At 43.3% G+C, this 12083-nt stretch overlaps 1 protein-coding gene across 1 annotated transcript in view; it reads right to left on the reverse strand.

Moving 5' to 3' along the window:
- The window catches only part of clmpb (CXADR like membrane protein b), a 71990-nt gene that overhangs the window by 6651 nt on the left and 53256 nt on the right, over window positions 1–12083 (reverse strand). Inside the window, exons 3-6 of the mRNA XM_030765204.1 lie at window positions 7122–7287; window positions 6500–6747; window positions 2274–2463; window positions 108–275 (exon numbers count right to left, since the gene is read on the reverse strand). Of these exons, the coding sequence (XP_030621064.1) occupies window positions 108–275; window positions 2274–2463; window positions 6500–6747; window positions 7122–7287 (772 nt within the window). The remainder of the gene's footprint in view (window positions 1–107; window positions 276–2273; window positions 2464–6499; window positions 6748–7121; window positions 7288–12083) is intronic.

The following is a 12083-nucleotide window of genomic DNA, read 5'->3' on the forward strand; positions in this document are numbered from 1 at the left end:
TGGTTATGCCTACACCTTTAAGCACCAGTAGTTTTCAACTCATTTCTCAACAACTGCCATTGGACATTGTGCATACTCACTCTGTAAGAACTGTGCACTGGACTCACCTATGAGGGCCAGAGGGGGCAGTTTGCCCACGCTCTTGCCTTTGTCCAGGACTCTCTCCCATTTGTAACGGATGGGCTCTGAGCCGTCCGACGACTTACAGCTCAGTTTCACATCGCTGCCCTCCAGAAGCCGACCCTCCATCCAGCAGCGTGGCTTAGATGGTTTCACTGCAGAACAAAGCAACACCATGGTGTGAGTTACTGCAGGGGTTCTCCACTCACAGTCACTCACAACAGCTGGGAGTGTAGTCTGATTTCCTGCTAGAACCGTGGTTAGACTGTGTTTGTATGATAGAGTATGAGGCCACTAAATGGAGTGTGAAGTAACATTGTTCAGACGACCATCTCAGTGTATAGGATAGTAGATTTTATCTGGTTTGTACTGAGGCCAGCGTGGTGTTAACCTGTATAAATATATATAACTATTACTTTAATTTTTCATTTTTCAGTTAATTCTTCTGAATACACACAATATCTAAAGTGGCCAGATAAAGATGTGGGTGCAACAATGAGAATGGAAGGCAAACATTTTGAATAAACTAAATCAGTCAGCTTTTCTACACTGGAATATTTGTTCGCTACACCTTCAGAAGCAGAGTACGAGATAGTTCATAACAGACTATGACTAAAAGCAATAATGGCATTCTAAACTGAGGCTGAAAAAAACTGGAGAGGAAAAAGAATAAACCCAGCAATAATTCTCATTTGGGGAAAACCCTGGAGGTCAAAGGTCTTGTTTTATTTTTCGTCCCTCTGAGAGAATATAATCACTTGACAGACCGCACAGCCCACCATTGTGCGGCTACCCCAACCCTGCACTCACTCATTCCGGCTCTGTCAGGTGGACTGCTCTCTGGGGTCACCATGGTGACAGACTGACACGTGAGACAGGCAGCCTGCAGACCCGTGTGCCTCTAAGGGCTTGGCCAGCTCTCGGCTTTATGCAGATTCTCTGAGGGGCCAGCACGTTTAGGCCAGCGCTGTCTCTCAGTGTGTGATGTAAAGGACCCTAACGAAGCATGGAAACAAGCCGCAACAGAGCTGCAGCTCAGAGCTGTTTCAAAGGCACTTACAGCTCAGTACAGCTGGTAAGAGTCTACACACACACACACACACACACAGAGGCTAGTGCCAACTCCATTATCTTAGCAGCAAGAGAAAGAAATGCAAATACTCATCGCTCAAAATTGAGAGTGTCACCACAAAGCTGTGGGCAATTTGTAAAAATTTCAGCGCCAACACGTTAAAATGTCTTCATGAGGACGGAGGGAGAAGAGAAGAGGAAAAATGAAGAGATAGAGAGTGCACAGCAGGATTAAGAAAGCGTCCCATTAGAAGACCAATAACAGCAGGGCAAGGTAATCTGCACTGATGTGTTAATAAACCAGCATTTTGCCGGCCTGGAAACCGGGTTTATAGTAATCTCACACTTCCTGCTCCACTTCCACAAAGCTTTGTGGGATTCCTGGCTCCTCTCTCCCTATTCACAACAAATTTAAGAAACAAAAAGAAGCACAACAGAATTGCATGGCTGCTTCAAATTGCATCCTAAAAACATTGTGTGCTGGGGACAAAAAACAGCCCCCCCCTCCCCCCAAAAAAGAAAACAACAGAAAAGAGAGGGAAGGAAGAGCAGATAAATTAAACTAGCAGTGTCTTTATTTCCAAACTCTCCCTTAACTCTACTGGCAAACCATCTGGCCTGTCAGAGATATTAGAGTTGAATGATGGCTTGGAAAATAGGCGTTTAATAATGAAAAACAGATCTACCAAAATATTAAATCATAGGAGACGCGTCTGGCCTTCATTTGGGCTGACAGTAAACTGTTCTCTGTAACTGTAGACAAAAAAAAAGAAAAGAAAAAAAACAGCTTCCAAACAGTATAAGCTCTTAATTCTGTCTTTTCTGCTGTAAAGAGATAACTTTCTGTCAAGTCTCTTGCTAGCCGCCATTTCAAATAAATATGGTGTAAAAATGGTAACGTCCAACAACTCCAAGTGGAATATACTGAAAATCTGTTTGAAACAAAAACAGCACCGAACAACGGAGACAGAGAAATTAAATCATTCAGGGAAGGAATGGAATTTAATCATTAGCCAACTAAATGGAAGGAAATGCACGCAGGCTAATTCCTGGATGATGGGTGCACTGGGGCTAGATCTTACCCAGCACTAGAAGGTTGACCTGGCTCCAGTGATACTTTCCACCAGTTTTCACCTTGCAGTGGTACTCTCCTGAGTCAGTCAGCTGGAGGTCACTGATGAGCAGAGAGGCATCACCCTTCAGGTAGTCTCCGGCAAACGAGAGCCGATTCGCCTGGGTAGTGTACACCTCGTTTCCAAAGAAGGTGATGATCTGGTGCACAGACAGAGAGGGAGGGAGAGAGAGAGAGAGAGAGAGAGAGAGAGAGAAAGTTAACTAAAAAGAAATAAAAAAAGTCACTGTCACTGTACACTCTGTTTATATTCCTGCAGATGCTTTGAGAAAGGAAGTGCTAAAGAGTTTTGCCACACAAACATGGTATGACTGTCACAGCATCTTCTCTCTGTGTACCTCTGACTGCCTGCGGTAAGCGAGTGCTAAACGGCAGTGCCACTGTGTATCAGTGCTACAGCAGCTGTGTCCACCTGCCTGACCTGCATATAATGGCCACTTACACACGCACGCACACACACACACACACAGACAGACACAGCAGGCACTGCCTTACAGAGTTTCTACAGTGTGTGTGTGTGTGTGTGGGTGCGTGTGTGTCAGTTTGCCTGCATGAGGCAGATCTGTAAAATCTCAAAATGCCGCTTAGTCCATTCATATACACGCTTAGCTAAACCCAGGGCGATACTATGAAAACAAACACATTGTGATGCTAACAGTGGGAATACTTGTTCTTTCTCATGTCTCAGAGAACAGCTCCTGGGTCGTCACAGCAGATCTAGTGTAGGCGTCCCTAGGTAAAGGACAGTTGCTTCTGCTTTAATTCACCTCTTTGTGCTCACAACACGTGTAGCTAACATACCCGCTAAGAGAAGCTAAACACTGACAAACTGCTTACTTTCAGCTAGGCGTACCCTTACAGAGGAACAATAGAATGATTTATTCATTGTGCCACGGGTGCAGTCTCATTCCTAATCAAATTTTCAGACGTTTTGGTTTTAATTAATGGAGTCTTCAGTGTTATCTTGCTGTTTAATACTAAATGTGATGTACTAGTCCCTCAGAAGCATCAAAGCGCTAAAGTGTATGCCTACACACAATCTTTTTCTTTTTTCCTCCCTCTTGCGGAATGAAATCTCAAAATGATAGTGGTGAATCTGTGTTTTTACGGATGACTTCTACAGCGGGAGCTGATCCCTTTCTTCAGAGAAGGACTGAGGAGAATTGATGTCTCATCATTATCTGATTTTACATTTCATTTAAAATGATAATTATGTACGAATATTAACATCATCATCAACATGCACACACGCCGACTTGTGTGAGCATAATTGGACACTGACAAAGCATAGCTGTCAAATCACTCTAAACACAAGTGCAGGTTGCATAAATCTGCATGTGAACTACATATAGATTTATATATATAGTTCACATGCAACCTGCATATGTGTTTAGAGTGATATAGGTTATATATATACATATATGTATGTATGTATGTATGTGTGTGTGTGTGTGTGTGAACTATATATATATAGTCCAGGATTTCCGTTAGGCGGTAATTACCGGTTTGTGCTTGGTAAATTTATACATAAAAAAGGTTAAACACTTGTCGGTCAAAATGTACGGTAATAATGCTCATACAAAACGCCTGAGAGTGACGTGGCTCATGCGCATTGCAAGCTGCAAAGACACACTGGACACATCTAATTGCAAGTCGGCAGCAGAGGACTTTGCTGCAATGAAAAAAGGAGGAAATAAAATCTTACCTGGTAGCCTATAGGCTACATTTGATGCCGTGTAGGCCTAGCCTTTTTTTAAGCGGGCTACAGATGTTTCATAATAGCCCACATTTTAGCGGATAATGTTGAGGTTTTGCTTAATCGTTACTGTTCATTATATAGTCAAACTGATTTGAGGTCATTGTCATTCTGTCGTCAACCTAGGTGTACATTATAATTGCGTTTGTAACACAGAATCGTATTGAAAGGTGACCGGCAAGTTTCAAATTTGTCCGGTCAAATAAATTCTTTCAAGACACTGAGCTACTGTTCTGACGAGTTGTGCTACTTTGTCTAGAAATGCTGCCGTAGCGCGAATCAATTACAGAGTCTAACCCCGCCCCCAACCCTAACCATAACCCAAGACTGTGCTCTAGGTAGCACGACTCGACAGAACACCCGGCAAGAAAAAATCCTGGCGGAAACCCTGATACACAGATGTGTCCTCCGTTCAGTTGGCATATAACCGTTGCGCAGGCTCAGTGTAGTAAAGAGTGATTCGTCCACGACTCATAACTACGGATCTTCGGGTCCTGAGTCTCTCGTTCACTTGTCACATGGCCGCTACGCAGGACATTTCCGTGGCTAGCTAGCTGTGTGTAATGTAAATACTAAATGGGTATTTAATTTTCCTTTGCGTTGGAACGAGTTTACACACTACGGGTCCACAGTGACCAGGTCGGCAAAAGTGAATAGCTATCATAGAATGAACAGAATGATATTTTTATTGATAAGCGCAGCGCTCTCATATGGGCAATTGAATATATTGTGCATAGTGTTCTTTTGATATTTTTATATATTTTTATTGTTTTCCTTCATCTCTACTTATACCTCGTGTTTATTTGATAAACGGCGTTCAGAGTGGAAGGCAAAGTAAGAATTTCATTGTACGGGGAAACTTGTTGAAACTGCATATGAATAAATGCTTTGACATTGACGTTTGAATTGAGACAGTCGGTCATTTCAATAGTAACTCAATAGGATATGGTCCAAAAGGTTGCTTAAGAGCTTAACAAAAGTGAACTTGTGTATTATTCTTTACCAAGTGAGCTTAACAAAAGTGAACTTGTGTATCATTCTTTACCAAGTAAAGCAAACCATGTTGCTCTTAGTGTTTGAGAACCGTCTCTCTGTCATCACTCAGATGACAGCTACAGTGCCACACTAGTTCCAATGAACGAATGACTTGAAAAAAGATTCGTTCATTTTACTGAACGAGATTCAAAGATCCAAGTCAGTAAAAAGATCCGAACTTCCCTTCACTACTGCTCACTGCTCAGTCAGCCTAGGTGTCAAACGGTTGCGCCCTGCAGTCAGGGCGAATGGTGGCGGGGTTCACAATGTTCACATAGACGTTTAGTAGTTCAGAGTTAAGTTTATTGGCGTAGGAACTGAATTTTAGATTTAAAATTATTTTCTTTTCAAAGATGTTTATGATTATACATGTTTATTGCTGGGTTTATGAAAATCATGAACCAATATTACATTTAAGTGTTCATAATTATTGTAATAGTTTATTGAAAAACACATATTAACACTTTAATATCCTAAAATTAGAAGTGTAATAAAAACAAAAACAGGACTGTTGCGCCTATTTCCAATTTTCTCATCACATCTCATTATCTAAGCCGCTTATCCTAACTGGGGTCACGGGGGTTGGTGAAGCCTGTCCCAGCGCTCATAGGGCAAAAGGCGGGAAAACACCCAGGACAGGTCACCAGTCCATCACAGGGCTATTTCCAATTTTATTAAATACAAATACAAATAATTTTGCTGCCTCAACAAATATATATATATATATATATATATATATATGTGTGTGTGTGTGTGTGTGTGTGTGTGTATACATCGATGACAAAAATAAGAGCTGGTTTAACCCTGGTTTCTCTCTCTCTCTCTCTCTCTCTCTCTGTGTGTTAGTGTATGCGTGTGTGTGTGTGTGTGTGTGTGTGAGTGTTCTCTGCTCTAATGCAGGTGGGTTTTTCTCTAGGTTTTTATTTAAGACTGGGGGAGGTATGGAATAAAGGGATTATCTCCTGTGTCTGTGTGTCTGTGAGAGATATGGCTGTAGAGAGAGCATCTGTGTGCTCTGAGTGTGTAGTCGAGGAGCTGGCAAACATGGGTTTGTCACCATGCTAACGTAAGATCAGAACTGTGCAGTTTAGGTGTGACTGCTCTCATCACAGAGAAACCGATTTTATCAAAGACAAAAACTGGAGATGTAAAGATAAACAGAAAGAGAGTAGAGAGAATGCTAGATAAGACAGGAAGACAGAGCGGAAGACTGAAAAAGGCTCTGAAAGAGAGAGCGAATGAAAAAGGAAGAAGTGAAAACAGAGAGAGAGAGTGCTGAAGGAGTTGGTAAAAGGAAGAAAGAGTAAGTGAGAGAGAGAGAGAGAGAGAGAGAGAGAGAGAGAAAGACTGACAGACAGAAAGACAGGAAATGTACGATCCCTTACCACATGCTGTTTGATGTTGGGTTTCTGCAGAAGCCACTCGATGTCCAGAGATTGTCCACTGGACTGCCAGAACTGGTGATGGCATGGCAGCGTTGTATTGTCCCCCACAACCCTCTTCATCTCCGTCTGAGCACCAGCAGAAAGAAGGCTAAGCAGCACTAAAAGAAAGAAAGAAAGACAGAACACATGGACCAAGGGTAAACACAGGGACAGAGAAGCCTGGTTAACAATACGGTAATCTGACAGCACTATAAATCTAGAACATCCACAGTCAGAACAGAGAATGTTCAAAGGTCAGAGCAAATGGAAGGGAATATATTATTTGGAAAGTAGTTGCTGGTTGACCTTCAAACATACAGAAGAATTCCTTCTGTCGCTTCATATTTAGGCACAACCCTTTAACAGTTTGACTCAAAGCACTTCTTCTCTTGACGTTCTGTCATTTCCTTTACCGCAGCACAGAAAAAAAAACAAAACACCAACAACAAAAACAAAAAACAAGGAGCATATGAGCAAACAAAAAATAAATCAGACGGAGTTGTCTTCAGCTTGCCTGACCCGGACCAGGTAAACACTTTGAATCTCACTGGGCAGTGTGCATGAAAGATACAGAAACAGTTACTGGTTGTCAGGTTTATGGTGCCACAGGGTTGCAAGGCTAATTTACTGGGAGACCAGCGGGCAGCGCCAGTGGCATTACAGAACGGCGTCGAAGGGGATTTACGGCTAGCAGGGTCTCCAGGGGTGAGAGGAACAAGGAGGTAGGTGGGACACACGATTCCGCCCACCTGGCAGAGCGAATGGGGAGCAGACAAGGAAAACATCTCCCCCGGGTTTACACGTGCAAATGCAACAGATATTTTGGGAGCTTCAGCATTAACATAACAAGAACTCTTAATCTACCATTTAACCCTCGAACAGGCAAGGATGAGTGCTGAGCTCTGGCAGAGCCTAAAATAAAGCGGACCCACAGAGAATTTCAGCGTGAGTAAATATTACGACATCCCTTCCTGACTTCTGGACGGATGGCATTTGTTTGACGCAATCTTTCACTAACTGTATGGACATTAACAGACATTGTTTCCAGTAAGAGGCTGTTAGCAACTTTACGTTAAGTGTGTTTTGTCTAGACAAAATGATTCAGCTTTCAACAGCTCATCTAAATAAATGCATCTGTGCCCTTTGACATTGCCACGTGTGACCACACGAATGGGATTATTTCTCAGATGATTGACAGACACCAGTATCTGCTATGAGGCAATGAGATGGTCCAAAGTGCCTATAGGGTCTCTGTCTGCAGGCAAAAGAAGGAGGTCTCAATAACCAGAGCTGATTTGAAAAGAAATGACATCATGGTTAATGAGTCATAATGCGGAAACCTCACTGTGAACCCCATACTCTCATGCTTCAAGCTTTCTCTATGCCCAAACTACTTGCCTTTACCTTGGCATGCAGCCATTCCAGACCCGTTTATCTCAGTCACTGCTTACTCTGAGAAAGCTACAGCTCCACGTCTACAGTGAACGATGGGAGATTCTGTCATCAACTGATCACATATTTCATAAGGCAAACTGCGCTGGAGAAGCTCAGATTCAGTCTTAGGTGGCTAAAAGCCCTGCTGTCTTTTGCTGTCACTTCCTAATTAGAGGTTAATTGGTTGACTTTACCAGAGAAACAGGTGTGTGCTGACTCCTCAGTCAATTCGGCACCTCAGTGGTTGGTTAATATGAAAACCAACAGGATTTCAGAGCCTCCAGGACTGGCTGCGGACACCCTTGATCAATCCAATACCTGATACTAGCTCCTATACCAACAGGCTTTAGTCTTATTATTTGAAAAATATGGATTCTCTAAAACAGACTGTGCAGAGTCATTATCACCTCCCACATTACGCTGCTATCCCTGCCTGGGCTCCACAGGTAACCTGGGCGAGGTGGGCAGGTTACAGGGGCCTATCTCTCTCCTGGCTCCACAGGAGGCTTGGCAGTGGTGGGAACCACAGGGGTCCTCTAGCATCTCCCATCTGCCTGTCAAACTAAAAGCATGACTCAGCAGAAGATAGGAGCCAATGAGCTTCCCCTGCAGCCATAGTTGCTCATGACTTTTTAATGTGCCGTTTGTACCATCATTTATCTTGTGTGCCCATCGCCAATGCCAGTTTGGAGGAGGGATGTGTGTGTGTGTGTGTGTGTGTGTGTGTGTGTGTGTGTGTAGGGAGTTTGACCTGAGACCTAAAAAGCTAAAACTAAGGCAAAACTCTTTGCATTGGCGTAATTGCTTGGTTAAGTGCAAGGCAGGGAGAGAAGAGGACAGGGGAAGAGAGGAGAGGGGAGGAGAGAAAGGGCTAAATTAGTCAGGAGTACATTTTGGCTGGGTGGGTCTGCTGGGAACCGTTAGACTACTTTAGCTCAGCCAGCTAATCGCTCTCCTTACCCACAGCTGAACTCACAGCATTGCGTGCAGGTCTTGATAACAGACAAACACCCCCTGGACACGCCCCAAACACTGCAGGAGAGGCACTGAATTTGACAGAAAAATACAGTAATCTAAGGACTTCTGAGTTAATGGGGTGCGTGCATGCGTATGTGCGTGCGTTTGAGTGTGTGTGTATTCTGGTCGGAATACGCATCTTATTTTACAAAGTAAGTATTCCAGTAAGCTGACTCATTACTTTAACTTTGCCTCACAGGGTCATTGCAGGCTATATGTCAGCCACAACAAGTTATGACTGCATATTAAAACTCACTGGAATATGCTGGCAAGCCTTCAAAGACCAAAAATGAAAACTGACTTAATTTCATCATCTGTCAGGGGATACATAACATCCGCTATCAAGTCAAGCCAGTGACTGGCTATGGCTATAGGAGGTAATGCTTTACATATGTGAGAATGTGTACAATGTAATGGGTAAGAGTAGGGGAGCTCTGGGTAAATGAGAGTGCGGACCAGCATTTGTGAGGCTGGTTAGGTCAGATTCACTGCATGCATTCGTTGCAAAATTGATTTACATTCTCCCTCAGATAAGCCTCAGTGTTTTCATTATGCAGAAACAGAGGGACAGATTAAGATGCTCTCTGTTGTTTGAATAGAATCTGACTTGTTTGAGGGAAAAGAAAGACTTAACATGGATGAATTGCTTATTTTAATGGATGACGGTTGTTCCACTGAATTTATCCACTCTCCACTGATTTCTGCTCCTCTACTACTTTCTCCATCTACTTCTAACTTCTCTTACTGCGGACAGTTTGACTGCATTTTTCCAGCTTTGCAAGAGCCGAATAGCCAACAAAAGGATAGAGGACACAAAGAGAAGGGGGGGGGGGGGGCACCAGTTTCTGTTGACATGCCCTAGGGGGAGTTGTGCTCCAGTAAATCCACTTCCCCATTGAATCCTAGAATCTTATCATTGTGCAGCGTGTTGGACACAGCAGCAGTCCTGGCCTTCACAGCCTTTGGATAAGGTCCTGTACCACTGTCTATGTTAGCCTGTGTGCTATCTGTGTTGCCTGCTGTACCGGGTGATCATCACCTCTCCTGTACCAGGCTGCATACTGTCTAGACCATCTCCTATACCAGCCTGTATACTGTCTATACCATCTCCTATACCACTCTGTATACTGTCTAGAGCACCTCCTATACCAGACTGTACACTGTCTAAACCGGACTCTATACCAGCCTGTATAATGTCTATACCAGACCCTATCCCAGCCTGCTGTGTACCAACTCAGTTCTTGTACTGGTCTTGTGTCGGTCTTTTTAGCCTCTTTTAATGAAACCAGTTTTTAACAATGCTTTTATTTACTCTCTATTCTTTCTTCATCCCCACTCCATCACATGTCAGGACAACTATAAAGCCTAAAGTGATGGGTCTTAATCCAGCCAAACCTCTAGATCAATCCAATGTTCCATACATACACTAGGTAGAAACAAACAGCTCAGTCTTTCTGTTGTCTGCTGCAGACAGAGTCCTCCTCAGCAGGCACACTTCTGACCTCTGAGACAATCACTACAAAGAGCATTACTGCACAAGGAGATAAAGAAAGGTTTTAACAGTCTTAATGCTGCTCATCCACCTGATCTTTCAGCCCTAATGCCATGCAGGATCCAGGGACAATACGATGGCATTGCCAACTCAAACACAGTCACTCAGAGGTCAACAGATCCCATGATGCTAATGGATATGGAAACCATACTTCTTTATAGTCACTGACAGCCAAATATGTGCTGCCCTTTATTAGTCATGTACATATCAATTCAGACTCTGCTATGTGTGTGTGTGTGCGTGTGCATGTGCGTGTGCGCGTGTAAGAACGTGTGTAACAGTATGTCAATATGCTATCCTTCCCTCTGTTTCTGCATAATGAAAACACTGAGGCTTATCTGAGGGAGAATGTAAATCAATGTCACAATGAAGGCACGCAGTGAATTAGAATGGAGAAGAGGCTGTGCATATGCACTCACTCTCACTCACTCTCTCTCTTTCTCTCTCTCTCTCTCTCTCTCACACACACACACCCACACACACACACACACACACACACACACACCCACACACACACACACACACACACACACACACACATACATACACACACACACTCACATCACCCAGGCAGCTGTCAGGACCATAGCAGCGGCAGGACTTACAGAGACGATTTCCCATCCCTTCACATTACTCAGAAAAAAGAAAGCATGAAGGAATAGAAGAAAATAGGAGGGACAGCAGTACAAAGAGTACCCTGCCACAGTGATCCAGGCTGTAGCACAACCTCAATTAAAAACAAATGAAGTTCAACATATTGAACAATCTCAAGCAGTTGGCTTCCATAAGTTGGGGTGAAGATTTGTACGGTATATTCCTGTGAGAGTAGATTAATGACTGTCACTAACCTGAGACTAATTAATTTCTTTTATTTTTTATGACACATTGAGATGTTGTGTCACAGATAAGAAACCACTGAAATACTGAAATACTAAGCTTTTGGTATGAAGTGGACTGCAGCAGTCTAAGACAAAATATAAAACGAGTGGTTGGCCAAGCACTTTTGCTAACTTTTTGTTGAAGCTTTTCAAACTTTGGAGAGCTCCCTCTGCACTCCACTGTGAAATGAGACAGTAAGAAAGGTACAGAAGGAGGTGAAGCATATGCACCTCTCCTCTCCCCGGCTTTGAGATGAGTCTGGAAAGCTTCCAGCACGGAGGATCTCTGCTCCCCTTTTTAAAGATTTCTGTGACAGGAGGCAGTGATGCTAGTTTAAAGTGACAGGCAACAAAAACATTTGACATAACCTTTCTCCCACAAGCTTGTTTATTTATATGGCGAGTTTTCTTTTCCTTTTACCATTTTCTGTGAGGGCCCATTTGCTTTAAAAGATGCTGGATAGTCACACCCTTATCTGAGTGTAGTCTCACATCCACTTTCTTATGTATGTTGCTGGGATGCTTCCCCTCTGTATGTGGGGGTATTTGTGTCTGCTCTCTCTGGCTGGAAGCAACACTTTGATGGGATAAAGTCTCCTAATCCTCCTTGCATCAAGGCTGGTCACCAAGACCCCGTTCTGCTGACAGGGAGCTTCCCTCCACA

This window comes from Chanos chanos, chromosome 2 (genome assembly GCF_902362185.1).
Source record: "Chanos chanos chromosome 2, fChaCha1.1, whole genome shotgun sequence".
NCBI lineage: Eukaryota > Metazoa > Chordata > Actinopteri > Gonorynchiformes > Chanidae > Chanos > Chanos chanos.